This window comes from Ailuropoda melanoleuca, chromosome 7 (assembly GCF_002007445.2).
Source record: "Ailuropoda melanoleuca isolate Jingjing chromosome 7, ASM200744v2, whole genome shotgun sequence".
Classification (NCBI taxonomy): Eukaryota; Metazoa; Chordata; class Mammalia; order Carnivora; family Ursidae; genus Ailuropoda; species Ailuropoda melanoleuca.
The window spans coordinates 85,219,981-85,241,472 of record NC_048224.1 but is presented as its reverse complement, the minus strand read 5'-3'; the positions used below and the strand labels follow the sequence as shown (position 1 = coordinate 85,241,472).

The window sequence follows — 21,492 nt, the reverse complement described above, 5'->3', positions numbered from 1 at the left end:
TTCAGACAGATTGAAGGATACAGTTTTCATACTTGCCTAGGGGTGAATGACTTTGAAATAATTTTCAGATAGAATGGAAAGTAAATATTGATTCGGTTACTCTTTTATCTGGCCTGTATTTACAAATTAATATAGAGCTAAAACTGTTTTAGCAGTATTTTTGCTTTTCCATATGAACTGGGTAATATTCCAGGAAAAGGAAATCAACCCTGGAGTAATAGAGCTACAAAAAATGAAAATGCTGATCTAAATTTAGATTATACTTATTTTAAAACATGTTAAGAAAAAAAAGCGTTGATAGCTGATAATTGTACTGGATTATGTTGAAGATTTATTGACAAAATATTCTTTCCTTTCCTCACAGATTTATCTAAAAACAGACTGGTCGAAGTCCCAATGGAGTTGTGCCATTTTGTATCACTGGAAATTCTTAATCTGTATCATAATTGCATCAGAGTCATTCCTGAGGCCATCATTAATCTGCAGATGCTGACTTACTTAAACTTGAGGTAGGTTGACTTATAAGGATTGTAATCAAATTCAGTGGAAAAACCCCCAAATAATTGTGCTTTCATTTCTATCAGGTTTTTTTTTTCTCTTTGCAATTTCTGATCACCCTTTGACGTAAATAACACAAGATTATTTAGAAACTACCTTTCATAATAAATTTGTAGTGCCGTTAATATTGTTTTTGTTGCTAGACTTCTCTGAATGTCAATATGACAAGGTATTTTGGTTTAGTGATTTTTTTAACAATAATTTATATGGCATCATTTATACTTTTTGTCTCTGGTGCTTGGCTTATTGTCTTCATGTATTGATGTGGTTTTTGGAAGAGGAGGGCTAAAGGAAGTGAAAAAAGAATTTGGGGGTTGTGACAAATTGGGGCCTTGCTGGTCTTTGGGAGTTTTTTACCATTGGATTTGCTACTTAGTATTGTCCAAGACTGTTCCCTTTAGGCCATCTGAGAAAAGTCAAGAGCACTGAGCAACTCCAGCAAGATAGGAAGTTTGCTGTCTTTGTAACCCCATTCAGTTAGGTCAGCATGTGCTGAGGACAGGTCAGTGGTCTGTATTGATTCCCTATTTATGCACAGCACAGTGTAACATATTAATGCCGCCGAGGAGTCCTGAAGTTAAGAAAATCAGCTACTACAAGGCTTAGGTTTTAGACTTTGTGCTGTGACTCTCAGCTGCTCTGGCCAGATTTTGGTTCCTTGTCTCCTAAATCTTTGACTCGCACAGGATGTCAGGAGAGAGAGAGGAACTGTTATACCAAATCTGTCTCTACGATGAAAGCAAGGATCCCAAGTTCCAGTTGGAGCAAAGCCTCTACTCACGTCACTGGCATTATCTTGGTGTGTAAAGAGCAGCACTTGATTAGCAAGGCTTGTGCAGTGTCACAATCATGCCAGACTTGAAAGTGCAGAATTCCCAGTGAACCGGCTCATTAACTTATGATAGATAATAATGTCAGTTATTTTGTTGTTGGTTGGTTTGTTTTTAGTTGGCCACTGAGAGTTGTGGTCTTCTCTTGCTTTCTTTGCAGTCAAAAATGGGTTTCCACTGCATTTCATTAGGTGTGTATATCCTCCTTGGGAGTAAAAAATAAAATCCTAGTCGTGTTTTTAAGTGGCCTTCAGTTCTTCTTGGTGAATAACATGTAAGTTAGTATTAGCATAATCTAGCGGCTTGTATCGCTAACTTTTACTTCTCCAGGTTTCTAGTTCCTCTGACCATTTTGAGTTTCCTTGAATAAGTCTAAATTATTTCTGCAACAGCAGAATGTTCATTACCTTGGGAATGCCTGATGGCGTCAATGAGGTGGTGTCTGTAGGATTTGGTTCACTATTTCCCTGAAACATCAGCCCTCTAATTCCAACCTGCAGAGAGGAAATATCCCAAGAGCATATGCAGTTGGTGTGTTTACTGACCTAGGTCTGTCCTGCTGTGACTTTTTCACCTCCAGTAGTCCTCTATGCAACACATAAGAGGATTTAACTTTGTACTGTTATGCTAAGTCCATACACAATGAGAAACTTCTGGATATAGATGACATATCTCTTCTGGGATGATACGAAGTATAAAATCCTACAAATGTGAGATAATCTAATCTTAACATTTATATTATGTTTTAAAAGCACTAATACAGTTGGTTTGGTGCGATGATTTTCATGTTGGGCTTAGTTGAGAGAAGAATAATATTGCTATCTTCAGATGGCAGAAAGGATATATTGAAGTGTGGGTCTCAGGATCCTTGAAGGCAAGAACGATGAGAATCGTTGAGACTGACGAAGCTGATGAGGAACCATGTGGGTATATTGTAAACAGTTTTGTGGTGAATTCCTAGTTCATAGGAAAAAGAAAGAGAAAAAGGGATTACTGAACACCCAGCTCTTTAAGCGTTGTTTTCTGTTTAATTCCTTGTTTGCCTCTATCTTTTCTTCCCTTTATATAGTTCACTTTTATTTTGTGTTTTTCTTTGCTCACATCTCAACTTTAATATTACTGTGCTTTAAGACATACTCTATAGTGTTGAATCCTGACTCTTCAAAGGAATTGTTAACTACATGGAGATAATAAAGAAAAAGCATGTCTCTTACTTTTCAGAGGTGTTATATCAGGGTATATGAAAAATGCATATATGTCCTTGGGGTACCTGGGTAGCTCATTTGGTTAAACGTCCAAATCTTGATTTTGGTTCAGGTCATGATCTCAAGGTTATGAGATCGAACCCCGCCAAGGGCTCTGTGCTAGGCGTGGAGCCTGCTTAAGATTCTCTCTCCCCACATTGCATCAAAAACTGGGGATGTACTGTATGGTGACTAATATAACAAAATAAAAATTATAAAAAAAAAAAGATTCTCTATCCTCCTCTCCCTCTGCCCCCCCTCACCGCTCATGCATGCTGTCTCTCTCCCTAAGAAAGAAAGAAAGAAAGAAAGAAAGAAAGAAAGAAAGAAAAAGAAAGAAAGAGAAAAAAAACTTAGGTACAGCCTCTAAACTCTTTGAAAGACAGGTACTGTATACACACACACACACGATTATTTTTGATACCTCTTTTAAGTTTATTTCGTAAGTATAAATGTGTAGCATAAAATAATAACATATGGCAAGCTTTAAAGTAACCAGGAGGATGGTCACCTTGTTCAATTTTAAAGCCTTTAACTCCTGATTTATGGGTTTGGTGGGAACATGTCTTCTGAGAATTGGACTCCTGGAATTGAGTTATTTCTCTGGTAGTGATTTGAAGTGGAATGTTATATTTGCCTAAAGGATTTATTGTAGCTTGTAAAATAGTAGATGACTGTCACATCTGTTTATTTGCAGATATGTAATAATGTCTGGAAAATGCCAATGGCCTCTAATGAAATTGTTAACTCTTGTAACATGCTGAGTGATATCATCTGCATGGTAGTGGTGTCTGTGTGAGTTCTTCCTGTCCTCAAACTCCTACCCCACTCCTAGCCACCCTTAAGCTGGTGACCAGAGGGACATTGAGAATATTGTGCTTGTGTGTGATCATGATATATGTCCCCTCCTTGATATCCAGGATCGGGTGTTATGGCCTTTTCAGGTCTTTTGTGCCTGTCATGAAAATTAAGTCAGCGAAATAAAATATATTTCTTCTTGGGTATGGTGTAGGGGCATGTTGGGCTCCAGTTAACTTTAGCCTGTGGAGGAGAGGCTGCCAATCCGTTTGCTTGAAACGGAATCAAGGGACTCAGGACTGCAGACATACTGCCTCATAGAACTACCGAGTTGTCTTCAGCGCAGTTTTTTTTTTTTTTTCTGTGATAAATGAGGTATTCTGCCAAGGAAAGGAGCTTATGTTCTAGACAGAAATATATAATCAAGTCATGACATTATCACCAATTTAGATGTATCGGGGGGGAAATCTTTATGAGTTTCAAAAAATTAAAGAAAAAGTAAATTGCTTTCAAGCATGCACTTAAGATAGACTGTATTAACCATAGCATGTTCTGAAACAGCTTTAACAAATAGGCAAGTTCATCAGGTTTTATAAATAAGTACCTGGAGATACTTTCTCTTCTGTGGTACTTAGGGATTTTTCCTCTTACTTCTATTAACTATGAATCAAGAGCTGTGAGATAAGGTAGCGCAGAGAAGCTGCTTTTCAAATGTTCACAGATTTCATGTTTCTATACTTAAAATTAAACATGGCCTCACAGTATTTTTAGTCTTTTCTCTTTTTTAATAGTTCACATGTGGAAATCACTAGTTTTGTATGTTTCAAAGTAGGAGAGTTGCCATATGAAGCTGCACTGAGTTGGTGGCAAACATTCCAAATTGATCACACCCTCTGAGATATATTGGCTATTCCAGCGGAGTAAACGGCCGTAAGTATGTGATGGTCACGGTGGTGACGATGACAATGAAGATGATGGCGGCGGCGGTGGTGGTGATATGCCACTGCCTGCACAGCTTGGCGGCTGATGCGATCTCTCAGAGACTTTATCTTTAAATGTCAAATGGCTGTGTAGTGCCAGAAGCCCCATTCCTGTCTTGGACAAGAGATGGGTCTGATTAGCACATGCAGAATAAAACTCTTCGCTGTGAAACACAGTGAAAAACACTTCAGCATTTTCCCACATGCTAGAAATGTCAGATCCGTGGAAAACATTAATTTATTGCTGTTTATGTAGCCTGTGTTTGAAGGCTCTGGGCTTTTAATCTTTGCTTCTTGGTACTCACAACGAAAGGTCACGCTCGTTTAGTGTAGGTGCCACTGTGTTTCTTCCTGTTATAAAGTGTCTTAATCCCAGAAATGTGGCCAAGAACAATAAAAATGATTAAGCAAGACCTGTTCCTATATAGGAACACACACTTTGAACCTGAGCTCCACAGGAAAGCCTTACAAAGTTTAAAATCTATTTTAAGGTGCTGGAGAGGTTGTTGTTGATGAGACCCATGAAGAAAATGTACCTTACAAAATAGAACAACCCAAAGCAACAGAACTCTTGGCTGGAACCGTAGAGGTGCTATGAATCTAAGAATAGGGACTTCAGCTTTTAAAAGTTATGTCTCAGAGAGGTTCAGGAGTCGAAGCTGCAAAAAAATGAGAGTTCTTTACAGCATTTGATCATACTGCTTCCAGAACTCTTGTTGAGCGGTTTTATTTTCTGAGGGTGAAACACAGAAAACGGGAGCTGGCTTCTTCATTAGACACCCCTAGGGTGCCTGGGTGGCTCAGTCGGTGAAGCATCTGACTCTTGGTTTCACCTCAGGTCATGGTCTCAGGGTCTTGAGATAGAGCTCCGTGTTGGGCTCTGCGCTCAGCACTGAGTCTGCTTGTCCCTCTCCCTCTGCTCCTCTCCCTGCACTCTCCCTGCACTCTCTCTCTCTCATAAATAAATAAAATCTTAAAAAAAAGAAGCAGCTCCTATCTCTACTGGTACATTTAGGCGTCGTTTCTGAGGCATTGCCTGTAAAGAAAAGGGCAGCCTATTGAACAAAATGTTATCACACCATAAAAGGAATCTGGTTTGGATGCTTTTTCTGAAGCCTGGCATCCTTTTTGGCTCCTAAACAATGTGTAGAAAGAGCCAGCTTCCTGATGGCCATGTAACCTGTATCCCCACATTCCTTGGGGGGAGGTCATTCTGAGAAATAATCTTTAATCCTAAGAATGTCTCCCTATTTGAAGGATCAGGAAGAGCGTCTTGCCTACGAGGGTTGCCTCGGAAAGCATGGATTTTACATATATTTGTGAACTAAAAATTAATTTTCTTTGTTCTTAAGAATTTTAATTTTATCCCTAAGAAATGCACCTCTTCTTGCACTGACATCTCTGAAGAAAGCTTCAGTTGTAAGATAGCATTTATTATTTCTAGAAAGTGAGAAAAGAGATGGTGTCTTCCTACACTGGAAAAGGGGAGGAGTTTTGTTCAAGACAAACTTCTATCCCAAATCCTTTTATGAAGATCTTATTTTATTTTCAGAGGGAAAGTGAGATATTTTGGAACTGGCCTTTGGTAACTAGGCTGTGTTTTATGATCAGCAGGAAGATACCAAAACACAATGAACTGTGTTGGAATTTGGAAACATAATCTTAAAATTTGCAAATGTTTTTTGTAGAATGCTATAGTTGGAAGTGACCCCTGGGTCATTAGTTGCACAAGCAGCAGTGTATGGGTTAAGCCTTGTCTTTTCTAGTGTGCTCACTGGGCATTCATTTTCAAGGCAGAGCCTAGAGACAGTGGTCCCTAAAAATTGCAATCTATTTATAACTTGCAATGCCTATAAAATTATGTACATTGGCATTGGTACCTACCTAATGGGTTTTATTGAGTGTGAATGAGCTAATAGTAGGATATTTCTTACCAGATTCCATTCCTTTTAGTATAATTCATACTTGGCAAGACTTCCAAAGAGGATTTTTCCATTATACATGTCACCTGATCACAGACGTTGTTTTAGATCAGTGTTTGTATTAAACAGAGGAACAGAGAGACACAAAAGGGACATTATGGCTTTGATGGCTAGAGCACTGTCAGAATGTGTTGTTTTTTTTCAGTTCTGCTTCTCATCTTAATGGAGTTCTTAAGATCTTTGTGCTGCAGATTTTCCCTCCAAAAATGGGGTAAATACCTACTCCTAATTATATAGATGTTTTGTTTATAGTAATTCTCAGAGTTTTTTCTGCAAGCCCAAATGGACAAGATGCAAATTACATTTGTTTTTCTAACTAGACAGATAAAGACCCTTTGAAACATTGTCATTTCATCAATAATCAACTTATTCTATTTACCCTAAGAACACTGTAGTTTGCCAAGTCTTATAACAAGTCCTGTCATCAAGAAGAGGAAAAGAGAAAAGGAGGGTATACACAATGATGAGGGTGTGGATTTTTGGAATACTCTTCATCACCGTCGTCATCATCATCACCTCTTAATAGCCAAATAGGATTTAGCTGGTACACCATCATATTTGGGTCCTTCAACAGCCCTTTACTTTAGATAGGAGACAGGAATGTGATTTATTCCCCAGCCACACCAGTTCATAAATAAGAATGACAGAAATTAGTGGAATTTATTTTTATGACATTTCTAGTTTGCCTGGCATTTTCACTTTTGTTATCTTGTCTAACATTAATAATGCTTGATTGCATTCCTTGCCCTTTGGGACAGTTTCATAATCTTAAGAACAGTTGTTAGAGAATTGTCTAGGAGACTAGCCTAGCTGTTTAAGTAAGGGAGGGCTTTTGTAATTTTAAAAATTTCTACTGTATCTATAGTTGGTTTGCCTTTCTAATTCCTGATGCTGTGAATTTGTGTTTTCCTTTATTCATTTTTTTAAAAGTTTGTCTGTTTTGGTTGTGTATTTTTTTGGTTAGATCAGCTTTTAATTTTAGTGACCAACTTTTTTTAGATTTTTATCTTTTTTTCAATTAGTTTCTGATTTTTATCTGTCGGATTTCCATCTATTTTCTTTTTTCTTTAAAGATTTTATTTATGTATTTGACAGAGAGAGAGAGAGACAGCCAGCAAGAGAGGGAACACAAGCAGGGGGAGTGGGAGAGGAAGAAGCAGGCTCCCAGTGGAGCAGGGAGCCTGATGTGGGGCTCGATCCCAGGACCCTGGGATCATGCCCTGAGCCGAAGGCAGAGCCTTAACCACTGAGCCACCCAGGCACCCCCATCTGTCTATTTTCTTATGTGTTTATGCTTTTTCTAATTTCTGGAGTTTGGGATATGTATTCATTAATCTCTATTTTTTTTTCCTCATAGGAGCATTTAAGGTTGTGGATTTCCCTGTATGTAGCACTTTAGCTGATTCCTAAAAGTTGTGATGTGTCATGTTTTTAAGCTCACTCAAAACTTTTCTAATTTTCAGTATTACTTCTTTGACTCATGAGTTTGCTAGAATATATTTTTAAAGTTGCCTTTTAAAATTGATTTTTAATATTAGTGTATTGCATTTAGGGAATATTTTATTTGATGTTGATTCTTTACATTGGTTGAGATTTACATAATAGCCTATGCATAGTAAATATTCCATGTGTGCTTGAGAAGAATGTATGTCCTTCCAAGTGTTGTATGTGGGTTCCAGGAAATCCATTAAGTATAACTTTTTAATTTGGAGGCTCACATCTTCTTTACTGTAAGACATTTTTTGTCTGCTTAATATATATCTGTTACTGGGAGATGCACTTTAAGCAAAATAGGATGATTGTTGATTTGCTTTTTTCCCTGTAATTCCATCATTTCTTAATGTATGTATTTTAAGACCAAGTTATAGGCTAAGTATTTTGAGCCCAAGTTGAAAATAATGTCTTTCTTGCAAACTGCAGGTTTCTTCATTGTGTAGTGATTCACTTTATCCTGAAAATGCTTTTTTTGACTTATATTCTATTGTATATGAAATTAATACTTACATCTTAGCTTACTTTTGGTGGCTTTTGCTCGCACATATCTTTTCATTTTTTTTACCTTTCAACCTTAGTTTCAGTATGTATGTATGTGGACTTACATTTTTCTTTTCATTTTGTTTTTTTTTATCAAGATTATTATTGCCTTTTCCCCCCCTGACCTTTCCTTTGTTCTATTGAATATTCCAAGTTTTATGTATTCTAATCTTTTTCTTCCTCTGGTTTGGAAGTTAGTCATTATATCTTTACACTTTTAATTGAAAGGTTGCCTATATAAATTGGTAACACGAATATTTGACTTACAAAAGCCCAAAGTTCTAAAGGTAAAAAATACCTCTTCCATCTTCCTTGAAGTAATAATGTTCGTAGAGAGCTTTCATTTTAAGTGTCCCTCTACAAACTTATATATTATTTTTATTCTTTATTTTAGGTCCATCTTGCTTTTTACCTTGAATTGAGTTAATTGATGCTTATTTGTGTGTGTATATCTATATCTCTATCTCTATATCTTTTTTTTTTAAACCAGATTCTCTACTTTTTCATCTCACTCTTTTTAGGGTCAATTTCCTTCTTTATAACATGCATTTTTAAGAAGTTCATTCAGTGATGGTATGCTTGTGGTAAATACAGTATTTTTCTGAAATGTCTTTTCCCCTCATTCTTGAAAGAAGGTTCAATTCTTTGGCTAAAATTTTAGGTTATATTAGTGTAAAGTTTTAAGTTACAGTTCTTTTCTATTGTATTTTAAGATAGTATGTTTTCTGACCTTTGTTTTGTTATAGAGAAATCCTTTGCTAGTCTAAATGTGGCTTGTGGAGAATTTTCCATGCTTTTCCTTTTGATTTCTCCCCATACCTTCTTTTTAACTTTGTTGCTCTATATTTTTTGCTACGATATGTATGGGTGTATATTACTTTGATTTTGATATAGCAAAGCTATAAACTTTGTTTTGCTTCCTGAGCCTGAGGATTCATGTCTTTCATCAACCCTAGAAAAATTTTAGTCATTGTCTTCTTTCATATTGCCCCTTCCTCTGTTTTTCTATGATTTCTGCCTTATTGGGTACTCCCTATTAGTTAACTTCAAATCTTTCATTCTTCCTCATTTCTTAGTATCTTATATAGCTCTCAGTTCTTTATATTTGGGGCAGTTTTCAAACATGAGAATGCATTTAAGCATATTGAAAGTGGAAGTACAGTAATACTTTGAAAGCAGGAAAAATTGTTGTACCGAGGGATGCTCAGTTGAAAAGACTGCCAGTGATCGGAGCATGTACCACAAGAACTCTGTATTTGGGCTCATTACTGAGATCTGATGCACTCTCTTACCCTTATAATGGTATACTTTGTTGGTTGGCTAAAAACAAACTTTCACTTGGTACTGAATTTCTAGGAGTTAAGTTATTTTATTATAAAATTAGTTGAGAACAAGTCTTGAAGCCTTTGACCCATGAAACTGGAACCTATGAGAATTTGACTTCTTAATCTTTAGTCCTTTCTTTGTTGACTTCTGCCTTTCCTGTCTTGTCAGCATCCTCCATACCTTCTTCCCTGGTGTCTTAAATTGAGGGTCAGATGGAATTAGGGCTTTATAAAAGCGAGTAGGTTTTGACTGCAGTCCGGAGGCGTAAGGGCCAAACCAGGACTTCACTTTGGTTTTCTTTGTGTTCTTATTTGCTTGTTAGTGACAATTACAGTGACAGGGCAAATAAAAAAGTTTTTATAAATAAGAGTTGGTTTGTGAAAAGAGACACAGTATTGTTTTTTCTCAGTTTCCCAATTCAAATCTAAATGCATGGCTTCATTTTCAAAAGTAAAAAAACGTATGCTATCATAGCTGGAAAATTGTAGAATATGATGTTAAAAATATCCTACTTCTGAAAGGAATGCTTGTGCTCTGAGAGCTCAGGTAGGGGAAATCTTGGTAAAATAATGTAGCCAAGAATTTCAGCATGCATGATAATCCTAAATAGCACTTTTCCCAGGTAGATAAGTTAAGTCAAGAATAAATACATATTCTGTGGTTCTTTATCTAGGAGCATTCAAAGGATTGAATGTTTAGGCAACAAAGGGTATAATTGTGATGTTAGCGGTTGATTCTGTGAGGCTTTTCTTTTCTTTTTTTTTTTTTTTAATCTCTTGCCATTTCTTGGAACACCTTTACACTCTCTGGACCAGATGGACTGTCAGGACAGATGGAATGAGATAATCACTTTGAACAGTGAGAAAATAACCGGAAGATTTGGGTTGCTGTCAGAGTTGGATCATGTGGAACTGTGTTATCTATTAATCTAAGCATATCTACCTTCACCTCATGAAATCAGGCAGTGTTTTTCTGTTACGCCATTTGGCAAGCCAAGGCAGAAAGGAATGTGAAAATAACATAAGAAAATTGACCCCTTCTACTCAGTGATTAATTCGTCTGTTCATGGATAGAAAATAATAGATCTGGAGAAAACTTACCTGACAGACTCCATAGGAGAAAAAAAATTGTTTATTTCTAACCTCAGTGATGCCATTGGATCAATTAAGGAATAAGTAGAACATTGTTTTCCCAGAGGATATTCTATGGAAAAATGTTCTGTTGGATATAGGTATACTTAAAAAAAAAAAAACCCACAAAAAAACCAAAACCATGTATTGTACTAATCTGTACCGTGTGTGTCCAAGCAACACAGAACCCTTCCCCCTTTTTTTTTGAGGCCTGCCTATTAGCATCTCCCAGACTGGTGCCTTCCAGAACATCAGTTTGTAAACACTAATTTAGAAGAATTTTTATCACCCACTGATTCCTTTAAGAACTGACCTCATGCCTAAAAAAGGATGAGATTAAAAAGTATGTCCATTCATGATGTTATATTCAGTGGCCCAGTCATTCATATGGACTGTATGTATTGAAGGGAAAAATGAAATATAAGTAGAAGACAGAAGGGCCCAGGAAACACTAAAGCACAAAGTGTGTTACACAGACTGCCATCCGAGCTGATTTATTTTTTATTTAGTACGTTAAAATATATATATAAATATTTGTTTATTATTATTTATTAGCTATCAAGTAAAATATGCAATTTTTTGAGAAAAAATTAAGTAGTGCAAAGTATAAACAATATATCAGTCGTTCGCCAGTACTCAAATATTTAATTGCTCATATTTTGTGACATTTGCTTATAATTTTTTTTTTTTTCCTTTTCCCCAGTTCCTTTCTTTATAGGATTGAACTTTTTTTGTAGGGGATGAGAGGATTTTTTGCAGAGGTTCTGAGAGCTCAATATTATATAATGAAGAAAAGAATGACCTTGACCAGAAGTCTGAAGCAGCTGAAAGAGTCTTTAAACTGTCTGCACTGAAATTTTATTGTTGAAATGCCACATCCCTATAGTTGAAATAATTACCTGTTAAAGGGTAATTCTTTAAAAGAAGGATAAAATCAGGACTCTCATACAAATATAACATCCATCAAAGATTGTATATAATTCAAATTAACGAAGGAGCCAGTAAGATAGCCTGTTTAAGGGAGAATTCAGCGCGTGGGCAGACACACACACACACACACACACACACACACACACACACACACACACACTAGTGGGCTGGCTGAAATGAATTTATGTATAGTTGCAAGACGGCTGTCATCATTTGCAGTCCTGCCACACTCATCACAATTTGTCTGTGCTTCTGTGCACAAAAATTATTTGCCTTCCTATCAGTCGGTTTTACAACAAGTTACAGGGCTGTAAGATAACTCAGACAATGAAAGGCAGAGCGAACCTTGAAGGGTATACTAGACAAGACCCCAAACAATGATTTCTGCCCGTTTCAAAATGAGTTATGATTTTCCTGATATGCTAAATAATTTCATTTATATCACTGCATGCGAGAATTGTGCAGCTTTATGAACTATTTGAACAGGATAGTAAGCAGAAGAAAAAAATTAAGCAGTGGTATTCACTGGGGATTATGAAACTCTTCTTGCATTACCTGTGTCCCAAAGCCTGTGAGAGGCTGTGTGTGTGCTGGTGGGTGGCGGGGCAGGACTGAAGAGGCAGAGCTTGTGCTCTGAGGGCAACATGTGTACCTTTGTCTGGCCAGGCATTTGAATGGGTGACCTTCCGGAAACTTAAGTAAACTGTTAGGAGTAGTGGGCCCTCTCTCCCGTATGTTATTTCCAGGGAGAGACCACTGTGACCTCCTTACCAAGAGGAGAGAACAGCCTAGAATCTTGGGCAGAGGCAGCCTTTGAGCAATTGACAGTGGGGCCCAAAATCTGCAGACACTTGTTTACAGAGTTGTTAGGATGAGCCTGGCCTCCTTCGCTCCCCCTTACAGGAGAGCATCCATAAAGGAAGCCTCACTTTATTTGCTAAGAGTCACTAATCTTTTATCTTCTGTCTTGAGACACCCAGTAGGAAATACCTGCTGCTACAGCGTTTTTAAAATAAATGTCCGATGTTCAAGTGGGACATCAGCTCAGAGAGATGTTGCCTAATCTTGTGAAGGGCTAAGTTTTAGGGTTCATATCCATTTCATATTTTCTCAGAATTTAGAACAGGCTCTTGAGCAGAGCAGGCACTCAGTAGTGTAGACAAATAATTGACTTCCTGTCAGCATTTGACACCATGGCACCGTCCTTCCTGAATTTGGTCACAGGATTTCCTGCTTGCTTTCTGTGTCTTTCTGTCTCTTCTTTATTCCCCTATCTGGATGTTCTTTCGCTCTCTGCACCTTAGCACTAGAATTCCCCAAAACTCAATCTTTGATCCTTAAGTCTTCTCTCTCAGACCCATTCTTTGTGTCCCAAATATATGCTCTGTCCCCTGAAGTCATTTGGACATTCGTCCTCATTTTCCCAATTGCTTAAAATTCAGTTCCTCTTAGATGCTTATTGACTCCTCAGAATTCATCATCTGCTAAAGTAAGCTCATTTTCTTCTTTCCCAAATTAGCATCTTTGTTCCTGTCCACGCTCCCATTTTTCTTCAGCCCCCTAGCTTGGAATCTCAGAAATTATCTTTGACCCTGTCCTCTGTCCTTTTTCATAGAAATTAATCCTTGAACGACTAGTCTAGCATCTCATTGCCTCCTGCGAGGAATTTGGGGTCCTCTTCTACAGTTTTCCTGGTTTCCCTTCACTTTTTATTCCAAAGTCAATGGAAATAGGCTGTGTTGTATTGAGGAAGATCACAGACATTGATATGAAGCCTGACCCACCTGGTTTGAAACCACACAGCACAGAGCAACTCCCTAGCTAGGCAACTTGGAGCAAGTTCTTTAAACCCTCTGAACAACATCAGCTTTTGCATCTGAACAGTGGGGGGCTTAATGCTTATATTGTATGATTGTTGTGAATGTAAATAAAATAGTAGTTGTCTAAGTGCCTAGGACAGTGACGACCCAAGAAATGTTTCTTAAATTGTCAAATCAGGTTTGTGATATGCTATGTCATATCTGTTGCAATATGGCTTAAGAAAAAGAGTGCGAAAGATCTCGTAAAGTAAGTAGATTTTCTCGTATTGTTAGTAACGTGGATATGGTGCTGATCTGTAAAAGTATTAGAGCAGTTAAATGGAACTTTGTTATTATAGGCTGTCAAGCTCCTACATGATAGGAACTCTAATGAAGCCTCATTTCCTCAGAAGGATAAGTAGAAAAAAGAGGTTGTGTATAGAATTATATTCATGCAATTCCATCAGCGTTCAAAAATGCCTAGAAATATATGAAGAGACATCTGTCTTTAAATGATAGAAAAAAATGTTAAAAAATGTTCAGGCATCTTAAATTTTATTATGACTGTTTTGCATTCACTCAGTGTCCCAGGGTGGAAGTTGATCTGGGCAGCCTGTTCTCCCTTAAGTCAATATGGATATCCTTGTCTCTTTGGGTGGAGGAAAAATGTTAAAGTAACATTTTGGCTTGGTAGAGTCGCATGGAGGAGAAGGTGGGTAAGGTGGGCATCCTTGCCTGGTAATAGGAAGCTAGTGTCCATTCTACCTGGAACATGACTCCAAAAAGTGGAAGAATTCTCTTCAGTGCCAGTACATCCTTCTTCGCCATTTAGTGGTGGTTTGCCTATATGCCAGCAACAGCGTTTTGCACAGTGGTGTCTTTTAGGACATAGGGCTCAGGCCTCTACAGGCTTAATATTTTTTATTTTGTTTATTTATATTTTTTAAGTAGCCCCAATGCAGGGCTTGAACTCACAACCCTGAGATCAAGACCTGAGCTGAGATTAAGAGTCAGATGCTTAACTGACTGAGCCACCCAGGTGCCCCTACAGCCTTAATACTTAAAACCCCAAATCTACATTCTTGCTTCTGAAGGTGTTTAGCAGATTAGTATTCTTGCTGACATCTGAGATTGCATTCTCTTTGAACATCCAATGCTTCTTTGATTTTGAACACTTAGCTCCATTTTCGAGTGAAGGAAGGGCATGGGAAACTATTAAAGAGGAAATTTAAAGTCATGGTTTTTAGAGCCTCGTCCTTTTAGAATTGACGAGCTCTGAGAAGAAAGGATAGGAACTAACTGAGAAGGGGCACGCTATCAATAATTACACTTTGAAATCTAATTACAGACATCGGCAGTGGTGGTTGCCGGCCATGGAAAGTATAAAAAAGTGGAGTATTTTAAGCAAGGCTTTATTTACACTCAGGAGGAGACTGATAGGCTGTTATTGTGGGAACCGGGTTCAGTTGCAGTGGCCAAATATGGTGCAGGTATGCACGCGAAAATGCACAGCCGGAGGGCTGGTGCAGCCTTTGGCCTGAATTCTGAGCTGCTGTAGACACTTTTTGCTTCTTGCTTCTCTTTCAGTCCTCTTTTCTGAAGCTGACCCTTTCGCTTCTCCAGACATGGCCTTCACGTGTGTAGAATGTGAAACGGATTGGTATAGTGTTCAACAGCTGGTTCACAATTCAGGTGGAAGGATGATTCTGTGTTCCTGGTCTTGAAACATTTTAAGTTTTCAGGTGATGGCCACCCTTAAGTTGTAGACAGCATAACTGCTTTCAAAGTTCAGTTTCAGCGTAGGTGCCCAGCTTCTGTGCATGCCCGAAATCTGAATCGCATGACTGCATTACAAATTTCATGTAAAACATGATGAAAATGGTATTCATGTAATTTGTATTTATAACATTGAAGTCCACCAAAATATGCTAGGCAACTTGAAGCAAGGCTCTGGTGGTTGTTGGAAAGTGTCGCAGGCATCTGCTGATGGTGGGAATGCAGGGGGACGGCTGGTGATGAAGGGGAAGTACTCTGTCATCAGGGGAAGTGAGGGTGAGACATTTTGCCATGGTGGGTTTTTCAGAATGGAGCCAGCAGGAAAAAGGAAATGGTTCTCTATAGATATTGTTCACTAATGTGTGTGTATAAAGACAATTAACAGTCAAGTGTCATATGCAAAAGAGAAAAAAACCATAAAACATTTACTCTGCCTTGAATGAAAGGTGAACAGGGTATGCAAAACAAACAAAAAAAACCCCAGAAGAACCCATAAACACAAAATTAGGTGAGGTATCCTTTGAAAGGAAACTTGCTTGGTTGGTTAAAGCAAAATAACTGCTGTCTCCTGGAGGTCACACCCCAAGCATAGAAAAACACGAACAGTAGTAATAACGACCGCATACTTGTTTCTTCCTTCCCCCCCAGCCAAGACTCCTAGAAGGGGAGCCCAGAGTGTCCACACCATGAAACCTGCCCTGCTTTCTCTCTGGCTTTTTAGGTGGAGCTGGGGCATTTTCTGACTAGGCTTGCGATGGTTAAGGATCTCACATCATGATTTCTGTTACTGTTCAGAAACCAAACAGTAAATGAAGATGGTAACTCCTGGGTATTCATGTTTTCTCAGAGAAATAGTAGGAATCTGGCATTTGGGGAGAGAAAGCCGGTCATGTGCTCGTAGGTGCTAGTCTAGGTGCTAGTGTTAGTTTACTTGGTTTCTCTTTTTTTTTTTTTTTCTTAAAGATTTTATTTATTTATTTAACAGAGATAGAGACAGCCAGCGAGAGAGGGAACACAAGCAGGGGGAGTTGGGAGAGGAAGAAGCAAGCTCACAGCGGAGGAGCCTGATGTGGGGCTCGATCCCATAACGCCGGGATCACACCCTGAGCCGAAGGCAGACGCTTAACAGCTGTGCCGCCCAGGCGCCCCTACTTGGTTTCTCTTAACCTGAAATTGTATAGCCCAGCCTGGTCCTAGCCCGCATGCCTTGGAGTGAGCATCTTTATGTTTAATTGGTATATGTTTTCGATGAATGGAACATGAAACCATATTTTAAAAGTGGCTGAAATTTTAGCAGTTAGGAAATAAAATAAGTAACTAAAACCGAGCTAAGCACACAGGCGCTCTTTTTGGTCCCGTCCCCACTGCTTTTGCCACATTAGCGGTCGGGCATGGTTTCATCTTTATGTAAAGATTTAATGTTGGGCTGCGCACATTTGCATCCCTAATCTCATGTCTTGTGTTAGATAAGTATTATTATCTATGTTTTAAGGACGACAAAACCAGAGGGGTTAAATGTTTTACTTAAACTAAACGTTTGTGGCAGAGACGAGATTTGAAGCCAGGCCTTCTAATTCTATAGTTGCTGAACTTTTCACCAGTTGAGTAGGTGAGTATGTTACAGAAGTCTTGCTATAAATTATTTTCTGCTGAGGGAGTTCTACCCTCAATTATTGAGTGAATCATACACTAAAAAGAACCCATACGCTATTCCAGTAGAATAAAAAAAATATGATACCCTGATAATAAAATCACATGTAAGAATATAGAATTTTTTTTATCATCACATACTTTAGGAAAAATAGCTTTCTGATAAACTTTAGGAAAAATAGCTTTCTGATAAACCAATAACAAATAATGTTAAATACCACCATTAAGTCTGAAAACATGGATATTAATAAGTGCCATAGTCAAAACATATTAAATTAGGACTCTCTAACAGTAAAACCATATGGAGGTGACTTGGTTTGCAAATTCCTTAATTTGGGAATTAGGATAAGTGAGGGATAGTGGGTACTTGAAGCCAAGAGAAATTTATCCTGTAAACTAAAGCTATCAGAAGTGTTCAAATTATGTTGAGCTGCCTTGTTTCATCTTGACATGAGGAAATAGACCAATAAATCTAGTACAGAGTATTTAATTGAGAATGATGGAAGAGGAAACATTAGCAATAAACACGGCCGGGTAAAAGCCTAAGGTCTTCCCGCCCCTCCTCCTCTCTCCCTGTGCCATCATCCTCCACCCAGACTGGGGGGGCGGGGAGAGTGACAAGAGATGCTGGGAAGGAAGGCTCGGGCTGCCATGACCAAATCTGTAATTTCTGCTTCTGAATGAGTGGCCCTTTTCCCCCACTAATTTAATCTACTGTAATGAGCAAGTTAAAAAAAATTTTTTTTTTAAATTTTGCTTTCAGGTGGAGCTTACGGGGTAGATTTGAATATAAATGTTGGCCTTTACCTTATTAGACACTACATGGCCTTATTTTAAACATTCTTTCCGTGAAGGGCCCGTTTTTAGCACTGAGGCCAGCAGGAGACAAGTGGGGAGCAAGATAGTTGTTTGAGGCCTGAGGCTCTTATTTGCTTGAGAAAAATTGCTGCCAGATGAGTGGTTTCAAAAAACTCAGGCTACCCATGTGGTCTTTCACGGTAGAGGATTAAAAGGAGTGGAGTTTCTCCTGTCCTTTATAAATATTCACTGGACGGCTAATGGGTTTTTGTGTGCATGTATATTTCCTTTTTCTATTGGGGAAATTACAAGTCATACGGGAACATCCTGAGATAAAATATATGAAGTTGAGCCTGACAGAATGGATCAATGAAATAGAAGAAATGTGACCCAGGTTTGTAGCGTGCTGTATTATAACTAAAGTTCTGGCATCTGGATTTATCTACAGGTGATTGACTACAGTATAGTGTGGGGGCATAAACAGGCTATTCCATCAGCAACTTTTAGCACAAAAAGCTTGTAGCTCCATCAAAGAAATCGTGCTTACATTTAATTATGCTTAAATTTAAAATGCTTAAATTTAAAATTAATACTAACATTTTAAATTTAAAATGCTTAAATTTTTTTTATTTTAAATTAGTATCCACCTTAGCGTTCCCATGAGCATAATCCCATGTAATCTCAAATACCATGCTTTTGAGTGAGCAGAGCCTTCATTGCATTGCTTAAATGGTATGATAAATGGCTCTCCTGGTTCAATATCTGTTAATCTGATGAGACGCCTGCATTATGGTGAGACTGGAAATCATTTAAATCTGAGTTTCCAAGCAAAAAACACAGGAAGAATCTTCAACTGTAATTGTTAATTCTATGAAAATAAAAATGTAGAAATTTTTGAAAATACTAATCTTTGTTTCCTTATCTTCTCTTCAAAAGGAAGTTTAAATATGGCTCCAAAAAAATTGCTTTAACGTTTTAAGTAACCAGTCCTCACTTTATGAAATTACATATTAATAAATATTTTATAACCACAAATTACATTCCAAATTATTTACTTGCCACCTTTTAATAAACTTCGTTCTTTTTTCCGGAGGTAGTGTCTAAGGAGCTTTTTAAGGAGCTTGAAGAAAGCCCTCCCATTAGAGCACCAGAAAGTCCCTGTCAACCAGCCAGAATAGCCCCACTGGGCTCCTGTGGGTGGATGTCAGAGGCTGGAAGACAGGCTGGTAGCCCTCGTTTCCGTTACACTGCCCTCAGAGACAGGAGAAGGTGCCAGGGCACACCCATCACCCTTATTTTCACCTGTCACTCTAACCAGGGGGAAGTGAAGAGCCAGCTGGTCCTTCCAGTGCCAGGGACACCCTCTACCCCCATACGGCTTTCAATCTCCTCTGTCCCTCTGCTGGACTGTCTTAGAGAAACCTCTCTCCTGCTCCTTTCTGGAAATAGCTCTCTTTGCAGATCTGGGCAATGGAGGGATGATTGATTGTATCTTTTTTTGATAAAACCCTATTACCCAGGCATTGGGTACCTGGAGCAGAAGAGATATCAGGGCAGTTACAGGGGAGCACCCACATTAGAAAAATTTTTTTTTTCTTAAGATTTCATTATTTATTTGAGAGAGAGTGAGTGAGGGGGGAGGGGCAGAAGCAGACGCCCCGCTGAGCAAGGGGCTCCATGTGGGGCTTGATCCCAGGACCCTGGGATCATGACCTGAGCCGAAGGCAGATGCTTAACCAACTGCACCACCCAGGAGTCCCTAGAAAGGTTCTTTCTCAGCCCATCAGCTAGAGATGCGCTTTATTTAGCCATATAATTCCCACCTCCTTATATGGGGGAGTAGGGGAGTAAAACCTCTAATTGAAATATAATACATACAGAAAAGTGCGCATCACATAATTATACATCTCAGTGAATTTTCACAAATAGAAGCACCCATGTAACTAGTATACAGATGAAGTTTATCTTTTTATAGTGATACTTATTTCTTTTTTTAAGATGTATTTATTTATTTTAAAGAGAGAGAGTGCATGAGAGAGAGCATGCAAGTGGGGGGTGCAGAGGAAGAGAAGCAGGCTCCCCGCTGAGCCCAGTACAGGGCTCCATCCCACACACCTGAGATCACGAACTGAGTTGAAACCAAGAGTTGGACGTTTAATGGACTGAGCCATCCAGGCGCCCTGTGATACTTATTTCTTAATTATAAAAGCACTTTGTAGGAATTTTGGAAAATTCAGCAAAGTATAAGGAAGAAAATAAAAAGACACTCATTGTACCTAATCTCCTTCAAAGGACTACTGATAACATTTTGGTGTGTTTTCAGGCTGTGTCCCCCTTCCTCTCACACACACTGATTTCTGTGTGCCCATAAACACACGCACACTGTACCACAGCCTCGGAAGCTTCGTGCATGTGCGCACACACACACACAAGAAGTTCTGAATAGTTGCAGTAACATGACAAACAGGTTTTTAGATATTTCATGGCCTGGCCATTGGCTTCATCGGCAGAATGGCGGGGAAAGAAAGGCAGGGAAACTGAAAACCATCTATCTCCTTACTTGATGGCAGGAAAGGGGCTTTTTGTGGGAGAGGAGGTTGAAATAAATGGCTGACATAATAAGATGGTTCATGCATTTCACTTATCCATATTTTCCCATTTCTCAGGAAAACTAAGCACTGATGATAGGAAGTTCAGACACTTCTTGGTAGAAAACCTTTTCATGCAAAGCTGAAGTGAGACCTGGACCCACCCTCTGTGAAACTGAACCCCTCGAGCTCCAGCATCACTTTTGCCTGAGGCCAACTTTACTTTCTTCTTCTTCTTCTTTTTTTTTAAAATTTTATCTATCTATCTATCTATCTATCTATCTATCTATCTATCTTTCTATCTATCTATCTATATATATATTTGAGAGAGAGAGAGAGAGAGAGAGAATGAGCTGAGGGAGGGGCAGATGGAGAGGGAGCTCCCTGCTGAGCAGGGAGCCCCATGCGGAGCTCAATTCCAGGACCCTCGGACCGTGACCTGAGCCAAAGTCAGACGCTTAACTGACTGAGCCACCCAGGCGCCCCAGCCTTTTTTTTCTTCTTTTAATTAGTTCCCTTGCAGACACCGAAATAGACCTTAACCATAGTGGCTCTTGTGTTAGCAAAAGGAAGCAGAGTCAAAATGTTGGAAATCAGGCTGGGGGTCTTTTATAAGTTGCATCAAAATGATCTTCCCCATCACATGGACGGGAGGATGCCTTTGTGGTGCTTGGATCTTGCTGAGTTTCCTGCTCACATTGTCAGGGAGAGAACAGTTGCCACCAGCTTCCTGTTGCTCTTGGAGGCACAGGGCGTGATGCCCATCTGCCTCTGGGCTGGCCAAGGACTCAGCTTCTGCGTGGGTTTGATGGGGCTCCTCGTGCTGGAAAAAGTTGTTTCCCGCAGAACTGCCTATGCCTTTCTTTTTCTTTTTACAGATTTAATTAATCAATTAATTAATTTATAGCATGTGCAGAGTCAGGGGAGGGGCAGAGGGAGAGGGAGAAAGAGAAGCAGACTCCCCACTGAGCTCCATTCCAGGACCCTGAGACCATGACCTGAGCCGAAATCAAGAGTCAGACTCTCAACTGGCCTGAGCCACCCAGGGGCCCCTGCCTTTCTTTCTTAG

The 21,492-nt window shown here is 38.9% G+C and overlaps 1 protein-coding gene across 3 annotated transcripts in view; it reads left to right on the top strand.

The window, feature by feature from the left end:
- LRCH1 (leucine rich repeats and calponin homology domain containing 1) overlaps positions 1 to 21,492 on the top strand; it is a 191,069-nt gene that overhangs the window by 91,997 nt on the left and 77,580 nt on the right. For all 3 annotated transcript variants that reach the window (XM_019794939.2, XM_034665182.1, XM_019794940.2), the window contains exon 2: positions 365 to 509. In XM_019794939.2, coding sequence (XP_019650498.2) covers positions 365 to 509 — 145 coding nt within the window. The remainder of the gene's footprint in view (positions 1 to 364; positions 510 to 21,492) is intronic.